The 17,208-nt window shown below is 36.0% G+C and overlaps 1 protein-coding gene across 3 annotated transcripts in view; it reads left to right on the top strand.

Annotated features, from left to right (window-relative positions):
- Nucleotides 1-15,413, top strand: part of LOC132114825 (netrin-G2-like) — a 67,341-nt gene extending 51,928 nt beyond the window's left edge. The window contains exons 1-8 of one of the 3 annotated variants that reach the window (XM_059523175.1): nt 1,788-2,108; nt 2,884-2,985; nt 5,191-6,267; nt 6,839-6,967; nt 7,431-7,502; nt 9,775-9,942; nt 12,267-12,401; nt 13,846-15,413. In XM_059523175.1, the coding sequence (XP_059379158.1) occupies nt 2,928-2,985; nt 5,191-6,267; nt 6,839-6,967; nt 7,431-7,502; nt 9,775-9,942; nt 12,267-12,401; nt 13,846-14,063 (1,857 nt within the window). In that variant the 5' untranslated portion in view covers nt 1,788-2,108; nt 2,884-2,927 and the 3' untranslated portion in view covers nt 14,064-15,413. Of the gene's footprint in view, nt 1-1,786; nt 2,986-5,190; nt 6,268-6,838; nt 6,968-7,430; nt 7,503-9,774; nt 9,943-12,266; nt 12,402-13,845 lie in introns of those variants that run through there. The other 2 variants (XM_059523174.1, XM_059523176.1) reach the window with 2 other exon arrangements.
- Nucleotides 15,414-17,208: the final 1,795 nt, after the last annotated feature.

Raw genomic sequence — 17,208 nt, 5'->3', positions numbered from 1 at the left:
TCGACACTAGGCTACATAGTTTTGCTTAAGGTAGAATGATAAGGCTAATTATATATATATGCATGCCACTTTCTGAAACAACCTTACACAGTTTTGATAACATTAATAATGAACACAATGCTAATGTGGCCTACTGTGATGAAATGCCGACTTCACACATATACACGTTTCTTGGGATTCCACAACTTCCATTGATCATCCTCATGACTTACTGCTTGTAGCCATTTTGTCCTACTTTCGGGTTCTGTATGTTTATTAGGAAGGATGTAGAACTTTAATTCATAATTTGTTCGTTTATTGGCGGTACAGAAAATGACACAGCAACTCTTCGGCATGATTGTCCCGTGTATTTTCAACTGGCGCCAAGGCAATGTTTTCCCCCATGGGCTAAATTCACATCATGTGACAGGGCATTCACGGGGGCGTTCCCAGACCAACTGTCTGTATGTATTTAGTTATTGCAATTAAAAATGTGAAGTTTAACCAGAGTAAGGTGTTGGGGGGTGCTTGATAGGTGTCAAACACTAGAAAGGGGTGCATGCTGCAAAAAGTTTGGGAACCACCGCATTAGGGTATTAAAGATTAAATAGTACATCAAACTCTCTTATTTCAAAAGAGAAAGTAAAATCTTATGATAGGTCATCCTATATAAACCAGTTTATATAATTATAAAAATGCAACACTGATCTCAAAGAACAAAAAAAACCCCTGTGTGAATCTCTTACTGAATTATTACAGAGAGACTGAACATAAATTATTTTAATCCACTAAGACATAACACTAAATAAAACATCTATCGGTAATACAGGCCATTTTTCATTAGCAAACCATAAATACAATAAGCCCATGGAATTAGGGAACAGTGTCTTCAGCCATGCTTTAATTATGAAACACTGGGGAGGAACGCAACCTTAATAAAACATCAGCATGCCTGAGAGCAGGAAGTATCGGCCTGCTGCGGTGCTCACTGTGGGCTGCCCACGCTGAATCCCAAAGCTCCTATCAGCACCGGCGCAGTGTGAGCTGAAATGGTCATTCCTCTTCCAAAGGGAAGACACTTTCTCCTACTGTGACAGCCAGACAACAGCAAACAAGCTAACATGCATGAGAAGCCAAATGCCACGTTTCATTTTTGATGTACAGTACTGTGAATTCTGGCATAGACAGCGATGATTAGCACTGGTCCAGCACTGAGGAGCATATTTGACATTAAGTAGGGTAGGTTTTTTAAAAAAAAAATTCAATGTGTTTGTGCACACGAGTTCATACACAAGTTAGTATATACACAGATTCATCCAAAGTACTATGGTAAAACAGAGGTGTTTGGATACCACAACGACAATATGATCTCAGTATTCAAACCTAACATCTGATTTTAGCGTGTACATTTTTCGGTTTCTGGATATATATGTGTGTGTGTGTGTGTTTATTTTTATTTCTTTATTTTATATATAAATATATATATATATAAAACACACATATTGTAAATATATAATCCAAAATAAACAATATACAATAATAAACATATACTCTACATACACTTAACTACAAGAGATTAAGTGTTAAATAAATTTATATTAAAATGAATTACATTTTTTTTAAAGAATAACTTTTAAATTGGCAAAGGTAATGTGCAAATGAGCATGCCGAGGTGAATATCCAGTATTGATATATACCAATAAATTTGTGTATAAAAATATGTGTAAACTGTACGTACAAAAACCTATGAAACAAATTAGATCTTGACCATGATGGACATACCACATTTTTATCATCTGTTGTATAAGGACATGTTTTATGACTGACATTATTTGTAAATCCATACCTCATCAAAATCGTGCTCATCTGAGTGTTTCTTTAGTGCTGGTTCCCTTTATTGCTGAGGGCTGCAGCAAAGTGTCTTTAGCGGTGCCCTTTATTTGTGGTCAGCAAATAGCTGAGATCAGGCTGATTTAGGCTCTGATGCTGTTGTGGTCTTTGATCCCTGCACTGGCGAGCTTATCATTCTATCTGCTGACTAGATACGGCCACCTCCAGTGACACATCGACTTCTCCTCCTGACCCTACAGGCAGCTCAGAGATCCCTGGATCACTCACCAGTACACCAGGTGACACAGGCAGAGACTAGAAACTTAAAGTAGTTTAGCTGGTGGATACAGACTTGATTTATGAAACCTTATTTGATGGACGTGCTTTTAGCTCCATTTTGCATGAAAGTCAACATGAAATGCTATTCACAATGTATTTTACTTTCATAATATGATGCAATTCTGAAGGAAACAGGATATTTAGTGGGATGAGAATGTAGGATGAAACTTGGTCGGGAATTAATTGGATTGTGAAAGTGGACCTGACAAACTGAATTACAATAATATCAGTACCTTGAACTGGGAAAATAAATAGGGCTGATTTCTATTTCATGTTGACTTTTAAGTTCCTTTTCATTTCCATTTAGTAGTAGATGGACCATAGTGCATTGCCTGTCTGTGGTACACGATTTAAGCTTTTCTGGTTGATTTTATACTAGTCATGGAAAAACATGTAATAATGTACAATAATGAAATCATTAATAGCATCTAAAAAAAAACTTTATAATCAGAAATGTATTTCAATACATTAAAACTAGAAAACAGTTCTTACCTAAAAAAACGAAGTGATTAAACTTCTATTTTATACAACCAAATGTAGCTAGATGTACCCACTTGTAACTTTGTATTATTTTGCATAAGTACAAGTTTGTTTTCTAAAGCTAAATTAAAAATAAAAGTGTGAACAGTAGGAGGTAGCTGGCCCTCTTTACTTACTCTCTCGGCTCTCGACTCAACGCTGTAATTTTACTGTCCCAAGTGCTACTTGTGACAAGCTTTCTGCCCACAATGCCAGATGCTACAATCTCGAGCCAGACAGACACCTCGTCTTTAACTACAATGCCATCTCCGTCTGGTCCAACACTCACAGTCGTACCCACAGCACCTGACCAGCCAGGTAAGAGAACTTCCTGTACATGCACAATCACAGTTTTGTGACAAGTTTGCACAAGACAATAACATTCAAACAAACTTTTTTCTCTAAATGTCTTCCAGTATTAAAGTTGTGATATTTAAGTAAAGCAAATCCATCGGAACTCTGTTCGCAAAGACATTTCAACCTTGAAATGAGCTTTAATATATGCAAACATGTGTCCATCTATTTAGATTAGACATTCTTCATTTATTCGGTCTCACTTGTGTTAATAATTGAGAAGTGAAATATTCAACAGGGAGCATGTTTAAAGTCATACATTGAGTTTGTTCTCTTGCCCTCTTGGTTGTGAGAATGCATAGATTACAGTTATTCTATTAGAAGGCGCTTTGAATCTTTACAAGCTTTCAGAAGAGCCTAGAACATCTGAATTTGTGTGACTTCATTTTATAATGCTACACTATGCTACAAGTCCAGGGTTCACTTCATGGGATGATTACAATTTGATACCTGGTTAAAAAAAAAAAAAAAAAAAAAAAAAAAAACCTAAAAACTTCTCTAAACAAAGCAGTTCAGACAGGACCAAGCGAGATCATTTCAAATTTACTAAACCCTTTCAGATATGCTCTAAACTTGCATATCATTCACTAAGCTACAGCAAAATAGTGCAGCACTGTAAAAACGTCACTGTAACAAATTATGCACAAATATTAATATAATTCATATCAGGTACAACACATTCATCACAGGCAAGTAAACAAGGCCAATAGCAAGTGAACTATACTACTTAGTAAATTCCCTCCAGTTTCTTTGCTCTCCCTTACCATACAGGAGACCTTGAGGATTGCAGTGCATGCAGGGAATCACATTCCACTGTAATTCCACTCATGATTGATGGCAGTAATGGTGCTCTATATTCTGATCTGAGGTATAGCAGGTTGTGGAGATTAAACACGATTACTGCTGTCCTAAATAACTCATTAATATATATAGGCCAGGGTGCCAAGTGACATACCATGCGGCAGCTCCCTAAACTATGTCTTCTTGAATCAAGCATTGAAGACTTGTAGCATTTTGATGATGATGCCACACTGATGCTTTAAAACCCATTACCAATTTAAACGGGCTGACAGCTGTAAAAAAAATAAATTAAATAACTGATAGTAAAATTTTACAGACTTAGGATTTCAATACAAATACAACTAAAGCTCAGCACCTGTAACATTATGTTGATTACTAATGAAAGTAATTTTTGCTTTTTCCATTCAGTTTTTACCTCAATATTAAAATGCCTAGTTTTAAAAGCCATAATACTGAAGTAACTAAAAAAGGATGATTTAGACAACTTTATAGCTCGTATGATATATAATATAATATAATATAATATAATAAACAATGAGTGTAATTTCTTTTTAAAGTTAATTTCTAATATAAAAATATATTTGTATAGTATTTGTATATAATGAAAATGTTTATATCACTAATATATTTATTGCAATGAGTATATGCTCATTTACTGCATTTACAAGCAGTGCAATTCTCTTACAAAGCAGGTTGATTTTCCAATCAGATATGCTACTGTAGATAGCAGGTGTTCAGTTTTGTCAACTGTGAAGATTTGATCACTTGGTTTGTGTATTCAAATCAATATGCCACCACCTCACCTATCCCACCATTTCTGCCTCACACCAGGTGTGTGTAGCATTCGCTTTTCAAACCTATTGGTATTGAAGCTATAGTTATGAAAATGGCAAGACCCGGCCTCAGGACATAAATCATTAAATACTCTGTTATTGTGAAACACAATCACTTTGGAGAGCACATGGAGCTCAATTCTTTCAGATCTATTTTTGAATAGCTATTGAATGAACACCTGCTAAATATTTTATAAGAGAAAAGAGACCAGGTCATGGTAAGGAAGACCAAAAAAAGCACAATTTATTGAACCTATGGAGAGAGAGATAGATACATGAAACCATAACAGGAAAATGCAACGAGTCCTGTCCTTGAAGGGTTGGACGGGGGCATGAACGGGGGAAGTGATTCTATCAAATCTTGTGTATCCCGTTTCTGCCATACTGGAAATGGCCAAAGGTTGAAACGCTGCAATAACATCTATTATGTACAATATGTAACCCAAAGGGCACCAATGGTATTCATAGGCATCTAAACTGCTCTTGACAGAACGGTTTAGATATCTGACTCTTTATGCTCTGTACACAATTACAGTTTCCACAGCACCAGATGTGATACCCAATGTGGCCACCACAGCAACCGACACCATGACAGCAACAACTGGCTTTGTTACAAGCAGTCCACTCTCTGTTTTTCCCGAGGTTACGGATTCATCGGCCTCATCTTCTGATCGCACTGCAACAACACTTAATATGGACACCCAAGCAATATCTTCTACAACTGTGGCAACAACACCTTCTGCAACCATGGCAACTTCTGAAACAACATCTTCAGCATCAGCTAGCACAATTCAACTGCCAACCTCTATTGCTGTTGATGCAGTTTCAATGGTTTCTGATAGATCTCCAGTGGAAGCGGGTGCAGTGGTTACAGGAAGTACTGCGGTAACCATTTTTACAAGCACAGTTGTGTCCTCAACTGATGCTGCGATTAAAACAGATGATGCACTCCCTCCAGACATTGATTTGATTTTCCCAGCATCTGCTGTTCCTCTAACTCCTGCATCTGATGGTGATGCACCTGCAACTGATGCCATCGCAGCAGTAACAGATGCTCCGGAGATATTTACAGTTTCTCCAGAGATTGCTTCTTTTGCCCCAGTAACCTCAGACTCAAATGCGACTACTACTGTGGCTCCTGAAGGTCCAGGTGAGGCAGAATCAACCAATGTATCTGATGAAGTCAAACCAGCTTCAGAAGGTCCAGGTGATGGTGATCAAATTGTCATAACAGGTGCTGAAACAGTCACAGATGCTGGTCCTCAAACTAATGCTGAGACTGACAGTAAACCTCCTTTCGAAGTAGTCGGGAAGAGTGAATTTCCTCTTGTTGAGACAGAGGAGGAAAAAACAGCAACAAATCTGGAGAAGAGAGATAAAGATCCTCCTGACAGTAAACCTCCATCTGAAGCAGGAGAAAACAGTGAAGTTCCTTTAGCTGAGTCCATGGAGGAAAAAACAGCATCCAACTTGGAGAAGAAAGATGAAGATGCTCCTGACAGTAAACCTCCATCTGAAGCAGGCGAAAACAGTGAAGTTCCTTTAGCTGAGTCCAAGGAGGAAAAAAATGTAACAAACCTGGGGAAGAAAGATAAAAATGCAGGAGCCCCAGGTACTCACAGCAAATCTGATATCTGAAATTTCTGACAAGTATAATCCTTGCTAAAGTGCAAATAACACAATGATACACTTTTAAAGGAGCTTTAAAAGTGAATTTTGGAGGTGTAATCTGTTGAAGTTTGTGTCACCCAACCCAAATTGCCTTCAGGACAGTAAGCCAGAGGCCTGCCTCTCTTAAAGAAATAGTAAATGAAAATTCTGTCACCATTTACTCACCCTTATGTCGTTCCAAACCTGTATGACTTACCGTACTCTCTTTTGTGGAACACAGAAAATATTTGAATAAACAATACGGAATATAAAAAAATAACTGATTAAAAAAATGAATCAGGACCTCATTTGGTTCAAGCCTTAATTAGATTCTCTTGCAATTAAACCATTAATGAACAGACCTTTATAAATTCCATGAAAATCTTTTGAAACAGACTCCTTAAATATTTAACCACTATGTCAGCATAAAACAAATGATGTATCACATCTGAACAATAAATAAAATTAAATGGAAAATAAAGTGATGTGACGTGTTCTTCTTCAAACACTCACGATCTCTCTGGTGTAAACAGTATCTGGTGACATTAAGAAGAATAACCAGGCTGGGAAAACCGGAGAGAGCAGGGAAGCCAAAGAAGAAAAGAAAGAGAAGGAAAAAAAGAAAGAAAAAGATTTTGAAAAAAAAGACTATGAGAAAAAAGGTATACAGCTGTAGTTGTAGTTGAGTGTGTGTACCGTGCATAGCTACACTATAGAAATGACTCAAACAGATATTGGACTCATCTCACACAATGTTTTAAATGACTGCGGTCTGAAAATGCATTTCTGCTTGACTGCATTGTATTTTCCAGTAATGGTGCTTTGGATGAGATGGAGTATCTGTTAGTGAAGAACATTTACAGCTTGTAGTGTATTGACTGGTTTAGCTGCCATTAGATCCACAAGAAACAAACTCTAAAAAACCCTAGTTTCCTCTAGTTTTGTTCAAATCATATCATATATCAGTTTTCCAAAATAACAGTAGCATCATTCCAGTGTATCTAGTTTCACATTTTCAGCCCCTCACAGTGATTTTCCACATTGCTGAGTGATTTGTCCCAATAGTGCAGTCGTGTTAGCCAACAAATATCCAACATAGTTAATAACGTTGCTTTTATTCTGAAGTTGTTGCGAGGATTTTGATCCCTGGGGGTCCAAAAACACAGTTGTCAAGAATTGCATACATCAGATTTCAAGGTAAGGCGATGCTTTAAATCAAGATAGCAAAAAGGCTTGATTTTCAGGGTTTCAATGTCATTTTATGTGAATATGAATTAGCGCTCCTGTAGGCAATGCTCATCAAAGGATAATTCAGTTTTGATTTCAGTTTTTCGGAATATGGACAGACACTAATATGGAAACTGTGGAAAAATTGCTTCCTAAATGTTATTCATTTCCTCTCTTCCATGTCGCCCTTTCTTGTCTCTCTCTTTTCTTTGTGCTCACATGTTTTGTTTTTTGCTTTGTCTCATAAGGTAAGCCACTCATGATGTATTGTGTTTGCTAGAAAACAGAAGGATCTCCCCCAGGCTGTATAATCAAAAACATCCTCTTCTAGAAACTAGCTACTTTGCATTTTCACTTGTCGAGTGTTTGGCAGCTGTCTGCTGAAGATGCAAGATTGTTTGTGAAACATCGCTCCATCCCTTCACCAATCTGGGGAGTAATTGAGCATTTATATTTAATTAGCTGCTCTCACCCCCCATCCCACTGCTTAGCTGACTGTGACACAGCTGGACCCCACGTCGCCAGCATCTTTAAAACATCATATCAATTATTCAAAGCCCCAAGTGTCCAAACAGCAAAGAATCGAAAAGATCAACTTCGCAAACACAACTTTAAACAGCAGCTCATTATCAGTGTTATATTAATGTCCATTTAAACTATGTTAATTAAGGCCTACAGGTGGATTTGTTCACTCATACTAATGACTCTCTACTGTTTAGGCAGTCTGTTTGGGGATGTCTAAATTACTGTTATGTAACAGCATCACAAAAATATTTAAAATTTAATTTAACCTTCAGCCTTACTAACAAGCCAAATAGAATAATTGGTGTGTGCAGGCCAAATAAGAATACATTGTCAGCAAAACTCTATCTACAGATAAAACATTCTATGGTATAATTAAATATTTGTTCACTGTATAAATAAAACAATGTATAACCGTCATTGGGAACAAAAGTTAAACTAGTTAAACTACAGTTAATAACCCCAGAGAAGAACTATTATTACTTGGTTAACATATGCATCTTAAACTTGGAAATAAATTATTTTAAACAAAATTATTTAGAATAAACAAATAATGTCAACACTTTATTTTCCACATGTACTTACGATGCACTTATTATTATAAATAACGAGGTGGTAACCCTGAACCTACCCCTAAACTTAACCTTAACCCATGTACTGGAAAATAAATTGTAACCCAACTAATTAAAGTTTTACAGCAAATAGTGCATAAATAAAAATGAAAAATAAGAGACCATAAGGAAAGCAATCTAGGCTACAGTGATCCACACCTGACCCTTCACTAAGCCTTGGTGGTTTACTGTTGCTGACTCAGACAAGCTTTACAGTACATCCCATAGGAATGAACTGGAGATATCCATGAGCAGTGTCATTTTCATTAAAAAGTGCTAATGAAGTGGTAAAAATGATTGGCTATTATTCATATGTGGGCTGAAATGAATCATGACACTGCAAAACATTTTTATTTCCCAAGAAGTTGTTAAAAGACAGTGATAACATTGGAGTTTCTAGAGCAATGATCCTCAACTCTGGCCCACAAGATTCACTTTCCTGCAGAGTTTAGTTCTTACTCTAATCAAACAAACCTGAGCACGCTAATCAATGTCTTCTTCAGGATCATTACAAAATCCCAGGTACAGTAGTTGAGTTTGATCAGGGTTAAAGCTAAACTCTGCATTGCGTTGGCCCTCCAGGGCAAGATTTGAGGAACCCTGTTCTAGAGTTTGTATAATATACTATAAAACTGTCGACATTTACATAACTGTCAATTACATAACAAATTTACTTTCAAGTAACGGCATCATTCATGTTTATTTTGGAAAGAAGGTGACAGCCTGTACTTCTGTAAAATTCTGCATCTGTAAAATAGTTTTTAAAAATGATCTCAGAAATTCTCCATAAACTTACATTAGATAAAAGCGATAAGTCATCTGATGACATAGTGGAGAGCAACCGTTGTTATGGGTAGGATTTGTCTTTAAGGCTGGAATGGAAATCAATGGGCTAATATGATCTGTAATCCAATCCAATATTTTTTTTTAGGTGTATTAAATACCTGCCAGCCTTTACAGCTGGCGAAATAGTCTTAGCCTAGATTATAGTCTTCTTAGTGTCTACATGTAATGCCCATGTCCTCTCATGAGTTTCCTGTGTATTTTCCCTTTCCTCTCCCTCGTTCCCTGATCCACAGACTAACACCTATCTACTCTTTCTCCATCAGACTGTGAGTGCAACGGTCACTCAAATCGCTGCAGTTACATTGATTTCATCAACATTGTGACTTGTGTGAGCTGCAAACACAACACTAGAGGGCAGAACTGTCAGCACTGCCGCCTCGGATACTTCCGGAATGCTTCTGCCGAGCTGGACGATGAGAATGTTTGCATAGGTCAGTCATATATCACTCCACGTCAACCCGTTTCACTGTTCCCCTGACGCACCCACACCATGCTGCACAGAAATTGTTATTTCTGGCCAAATGATACGTATGGAACTGGAAAGGTTGAGAAATCTTTCCTCATGTGCATACGCTCCAACATTTGGTCTGCCACCACCTTGCCATACATGTGACAATTTCTGACCTAATAAAGTCCAACAGAAGTATGGATTTAAATATACTAATATCATGCATCATTCATCTTACAGCCTTTACTATTAGAATCGCAAGAAATCTTCTCCTAGACTCCCGTCTTCATTTTACTTAAGATCTAGGAAACTAAACAACTTGCATTTTCAACTGGCCAGCTTAAAGCTTGATCAACATCTGTATAATTATGCTCTATGAGAGTAGTGTAAAGGAAATGAGATTTGAAAACAAGCAACTTTGTATTCAGTAAAAATGAACATGGATTGACACGGAAATGCAGTCAGTTCACAATACATTTGTAGAATTAAAGCCTACTGTGTTTCGCAGACAACATACGGCTTTTTGGCTAGGTTTAAAACAAGAAAAAGAGCACCTTTAGGCAAACAAGGAAACGCAATATATGCACTTTTTTGGAGGCAGAAAAACAAAGCTCATTAAGACCTTAGGGATTGCTTGTAATAAAGATTTAAATGCACAAGGCACCAGAGCCGACTGTTTCTGTCAGTGGTGAATTTTAATTTTAAATTTTTGTGATTGCCCAACAAGAAAATTAGGCTAAATGTTGTATTTAAATGTGTTGCCGCTTGCTTGAGCAACTTATTATACAAACCTAGAAGTCAAGTGCATGAATAATACTAATACTTCAAAGTAATAACGGTTATTTAACAAGAATAAAAAATTCAGTAGGATGGGATTGGATTGGATGTGTTTTTAAATAGAATTTTTGAATGAAAGTAGACGGTACATGGTAAAACTGAAAAGAGAGGTTTTTGATGACAAATGCATGTCACATTCACAGGCGTTTGGACATTTTGATAATGAAGACAAAATATTTTCTTTGGAATAAAATTAATCATTGACTATAGGACAAGGAATGTGTATTTAGAAAAGTAAATAGAATGAATTTTGATTTCATGTTGTCTTTATAAATTGGTTGGCAGGAGGAATTCAATCAGAAATCTGTCACAACTCTTTGATAATGATACAGTGACCTCTACTGGAAAAATACACACACATAAATCACTGCGCTATGACTGACAGCTGCCCAGATGAAAAAAAGTATACCCTTGTGAGTTCATAGAGTAAAACCTGACTGATGAACAACCACTGATCACATAAAACTGAAGTGATTTTTTCACGTGAATATATGCCTTTAGGCAAAAGGCTGTTACTTTTGAAACACTGTACATAATTTTTTTAATATTATTTTATATTAAACATTATTTTTCCTGCAGGTCGACTAATAATGTTAGTAATTTTATACAGGTAAAATTATACAGGTCATTTTTGCTGCTATGGCTTTAAGACTTTAATGTAAACACTCTTTAATATGTGTGGCACTGTTGTGCACTTTTACATTTAAAGGAATAGTTTTGCAAAATGTGCAAAAAAATTTACTAACCCTCAGGCCATCCAGGATGTAGATGAGTTTGTTTCTTCTTTGGAACACATTTGGAGAAATTTAGCATTATATCACTTGCTCACCAATGGATCATCTGACGTGAATGGCTAAAATAGCTAATGGCTAAAATACAAGTCCTCTATCAATATAATTGCTTTCTCCAGAGAAAAAGTCATCTTGTCTGGATCAGGAGAGAAATATGTGCAGATCAACCATAGTTTACAAGTGAAAACAGTCCAAAGCAGTTCTAAAGAAATTTGTTGGAGGACATTGATCTGGGAGGAAAACAGGGGTGGATTTTTGTACTGATGACCCATTGGTGAGCAAGTGATGTAATGCAGAATTTCTCCAAATCTGTTCAGATGAAGAAAAACTAATCTAAATCTTGGATGGCCTGAGGATGAGATGAAATTTACATTTTTTGGGTGAACTATTTTTTTTGTAAGAGCTGCAGGTTTCCTGTCGAATACAATACGGTTTTACTGCCCCATCAGGAACATAGTTTTAAAAGAAATTGTCTAACTATCCTACTGAATAATATGCAGAGCAGTATTGTTTGCAAGTATGAAACAAGCTATTTTTGAGTTTTAAGTTCTGAAAGTTACAGTGTTTTCATAGTTCAATGAAATCTATCACAAAAGAAAAAGAACATAGCCTTAGTAGCATAAGTCATAGCAATAACCAATAACCATAGCAAAAGTCATCTACAATTTTCTATACACAGAGTGTAACTGTAATCAGCTGGGCTCTCTACACGCCCGGTGCAATGACACAGGCTTCTGCCAGTGTAGAGAGGGCACCACGGGCCAGAAGTGTGAGGACTGCCTGCCTGGATATACCTGGAAGCAAGGCTGCATGCGTAAGTCACACTTCCTTCACAAAAGCATTAAACATAGGCTTAGTCATTCTGTGATGGAGGATTCCACTCAGAAAACAAATACAATGCTGTGAACGAACAACATATAGGTGTCATTTCACTCAAACATTTGAGCAATATTGTTTCTCACAGAGGTCTTTGATGTTGTACTACCAACAACAGGCTGCTGGTCACAGAAGTTGTGGATTATAAATACTTGTGGGTGGGGTGAGAGTGGAGAAAGCAGTGAGGTAGGGTAAGAAGGTGGTTGCAGGTCCAAACCTGGCAAAAGGAATAGCAAAGGACTAGAAAACAGCCCAAAACCTACATTAGCTTATCACAACCCACCACTACAGATGAAATTACTGTTTACAAACATACACGTGACTGTGACAGCTCCCAGTTCTTTTTGTTTAAGGCTTTATACAAAATGATCTGAAAATGATGTGTACATGGAGTTGAAACGCCCAGTCTTCGAAAGATTGGTGGAGGTCTGTAGATTTCTATCTTTACTGCGGGATCAGGACAAGTCTAGGATTTGACCCAAATAATGATCATTCACAAATCCCTACCATCATAATCATCTCTGCTGTAATTAGACCTGGTTTTCATGCAGGCATGGCATAAACTTATATAAGTTTTAGTTCAGCAGTTCAGCTTTCTGTGAAGTGTGTTTTCATTAATTAATTTCCAATAATAAACATATCATTATTAAATATTTGATGGCGACATAAAACACATTTATCTATCTATCTATCTATCTATCTATCTATATATATATATATATATATATATTCTGATATGCGATTTAAATTTTCTGTTATTATAAGTTTTGTAAAATAAATGAATATTTTTATACATCAAGGATGCGATAAATTTATGTAAATGATTTTATGTTACTACAAAAAAAATTCAAATAAATGTTGTTCTTTTGAGCTTTTTATACATCAAAGAATCATGAAAAATAAATGGATCATGGTTTCAACAACAACAATTAAAAAAGCAGCGTTTTCAGCAATGATTTTAATAAAAAAAATTTTTACTTTTATTATTTTATTTACTATTTTTGACCAAATAAATGCTTTGTGAGCATAAGAATTTTTCAAAATATGATTATTATTTTTTTTACATTTTAATGAAACATTTAAAAGGTAAGGTTTTCTGGCCCACAAGTTTACACACACACACATACACAAAGAACCTTTGGCCACTTAGTCACTGAAAATGAATCCCTTCCAGTTAACTGTCAATGTGAACACCTTAAGTCACTATGAGTAAACTATATCTGCTAAATGACTACCTACATTACAGGTACAGCTAGATTATAACTTTAAGACAATTGAACAATCCCTTAAAACATGATCTATCTTTATGTTTACAGACATGTAAGATTAGATATGTATCATCCTTAATGAGAATCTCCTCTCTGTCATTCTTTTACTTCTAGCAAACGTGTGTGATGACGAGCTCCTCCTGTGTCAGAACGGTGGCTCCTGTATCCAGAACCAGAAGTGCATGTGTCCACCCAGCTTTAGGGGTGTTTTGTGTGAGCAGCCACGCTGCCAGGGTGAGAAAGGGTGCGATGGCGCATCAGCCTGCTACCTCAGCACACTGACGCTGCTGCTCTGCCTTCTAGCCAACAGCTTGCTTAAAGCCAGCGCCTAGAAACCCATCTTAGTTCTGATATCAATTCTAGACTACGCAGGCCAAAGGGCTGATCACTGCGAACGGAGAGAGAGTGGCCTGAACCCATACAGGCCCAGCCTCACGGTGCCGAAATCTTTTTTGGAAATGACGGTGGCTGCGCTGAGTTCAGAACGCCTTCATGAGAAGAGCAGTTTATTGCTTGTCTACTAGCATCACTGATCGCCTGAACTTTATACCAAAAACAGATTAAAAAGAACTTAAGTTCAGTTTAAACTCAATCTAACGAAAGTTGAGAAATATATAAATATATTTCCGTTTCTTTGCATTTCTACATTCTCTGTAGTTTTGAAGCTCACCGAGGTACAAGCACTGCATTTAGCCAGCTTGTTTTACATACAACTAACAGTCAATATCACGGAAGCCTACTTATGCCAAGTTATTCTTCTCTTGAAGACTTGTTTTTACATTTCTTTTCATTTCTGCATTGTTTTTGCATCTTATTGCCATTGAGGTTGTAACAAGTAAATGAAACCATTGGATAAGATGTTTAATTGCTGTCCCACTTGTATGAAGAATGAACGTATCTAGCTTGTGTTTGAAATTACGTTTATGGAATGTAGAAAGAGGTTTTAAATTGTCACACTGAACAAATATACATATATCGGTCTATCTGAAAGGAAATATTAAGTATTGTATATTATGATTTTCAATATTTTTTTGTAGAAATGGTTATTTTTGTTGAGTAAATGTTACCATTGTAAAGACATTGCAGCCTTTATTGCAGTTCATATGGTATTCACACCATGGTAAAACTATTTGATACAGCAGAGTGCATCTCTAATATATTTGGAATATTTCTCCATCCATATCACTACATTTAAATAAAGCATAAACGGTTTATGACATGCACAGCTTTAGCTCAATGTAACCCGCACATCATCTTGTTACTGGCATGTATTCATCAGTGCAGATATGACCGTAAAGGACTGCTCATTAACACACTTTTGTGATGATACCAGTGATATAAGTTCATAAAGCACAAAGTCCCACGAACCCCAAATAAATAAGTTACGAAGCACAGAAAAAAAATGCATTGTTAAATCAGCACAAATAGAATGGCCATTCAGATTAACAATTAAAAATACATAATGAAAGTCAGCACACTGTATATCATGCAATCAGGTTATTTGTCAAATAATTTTATTTTCCTTGCGTGTCTCAAAGAAATGCCAAAATCTTTAGCGGCTCATTGGCTTTTGGATTTATTTCACATTTACAAATGCTTTACATTCATGATGAGCCTGGGTAAATAAAATACTATGAATAAATATTATAAATGAATAAAACCTGACAATCAGAAAGCACAAAGAGACATGTGTGTGTATTGTCTTTCTTTAGACTCTGTCCTTCTATATGCAAATCAAAGTTTTATATTAGATAAAAAATGTTAGCCTGTAAGTCGCTTTGGATAAAAGCATTTGCTAAATGCATAAATTTAATTTAATTTAATCTTTAATTTAACAGCATATCTATTTAGTGCCTGATGCAGCATACACAGACATAACAGCCACAGCAGCAAATAAGTGTAATTAATATCAACAAATTTTTATTCCGTAAAGTTTCACATGGGGAATCAGCCATATATATGTCTACAGACCCAGAATCAAAAGTGCCAAGCCATTTGCATTACTCCAACTACCTGCACTGAAATGAATAAATCCTTAATAACACACAACTTGAGTCAGCAGAGCTAATGCCAGGTGGAGACTTTCCTTTCTGGAAACAGACGTAAGGTTCTATTCATGCATGCTATATAACATACAATGTGTTATGTGATTAGCAATGGAAATTCCAGTTGGGTTTATTGCACATAACTGGGGTTATTGCACATAAGCTCCATAACTTTGTAATTTATGATAGCATTTTCATACCTAGGCCATCCTTAAAAATATTTTGGCTTGCAGTAACAGTAATTTTTTTTTGTTTTTTTAAAAAAAGGGTCGGACAACGGATCCACGGCCAACAGGCAGGAGGAATGTAAAGATTCAATATACTGGTAAAGATAGATAGTGTAAACATAGATGACGTCACAGGTTTTTTTTTTTAATTAAAGAAGATAGCCTTCGTTTGTATGTAGGCCTAGGCAATTTATATATTTACAATACTTAGCTACTTAAATATAATTAATAGTATTTTATTGCTTTTGTATTAGTTGTTTGAAGAGTAAAAATAAATTGGTCGGTCTTAACGCAAATTTACAATCGGCAAGTCGGTCGGACTAAAAGCAAAAAAAATAAAAATATTAATTGAGTCGGTCCTAAATTGACAGGTTCGGTCGGGTTACGACAAACAAAAATATTTTTAAGGATGGCCCTATTGTATATAGCAGAATTTCAGAAATATGCTGATAGAAATAAAGAGCTAAAATTAGCCATTGTCCAGTGAGGGATTGACAGTTTTCTTACTTTAAGTTTTAATTAAGTTAATTTTGAAATATTTTAAATCATAGTTTGTTGTGTTGATATTTCTAGGTTATTATCAATCAGCATTGAAAGTTTTAAAGTGATAAAAAAATCATAATAATTAATGTTTGAGCTTTTGTATTCATACAATAATGTTACTTAGAGGATGATAGGAAGGAGCTAGCTTTTGTTAGTAAACGGGACTGATTACCAATTAAAAAACAGAATTAGCATTTGAGTCATAGGTTCCCCATTTATTTTATGGGAAGTAATTGCTCATAAGAATTTAAAAGCTGCTGTGCTTTCAAAACACTTCAATTGTGGTCCACCATCCTTTATTATAATTAACTAAAACACCATTAAAAAATAAAATAAAAATTCATCTAGTTTAAGATTATATTGTCATTTAGTGTAACTGCCTATAGACTGGGGCAGTCGTGACCTAATGATTAGAGTCGGACTTATATAGGTCTTGGATTAAAAAATAAACACATTTAATTACACCAAATACACAAAATAATGTTCTGTTTAGCAACATCATATGACCTCTTTAATAAAAACCAGTATTCGAGCTACAGTGGTGGAATGCTAGACCAGGTACTGGTCATCCTGATCCAGAACATCAACACAGCATCAGAGATTACCCCGTACGAGACGGGACAGGTCACTGTAAACAGATCCACAGATGTGATGAAGTACGG

The sequence above is a fragment of the Carassius carassius genome, chromosome 34, assembly GCF_963082965.1.
Source record: "Carassius carassius chromosome 34, fCarCar2.1, whole genome shotgun sequence".
Classification (NCBI taxonomy): Eukaryota; Metazoa; Chordata; class Actinopteri; order Cypriniformes; family Cyprinidae; genus Carassius; species Carassius carassius.
The sequence above is the reverse complement of the archived record's forward strand: the minus strand, read 5'-3'. Positions and strand labels throughout refer to the sequence as shown.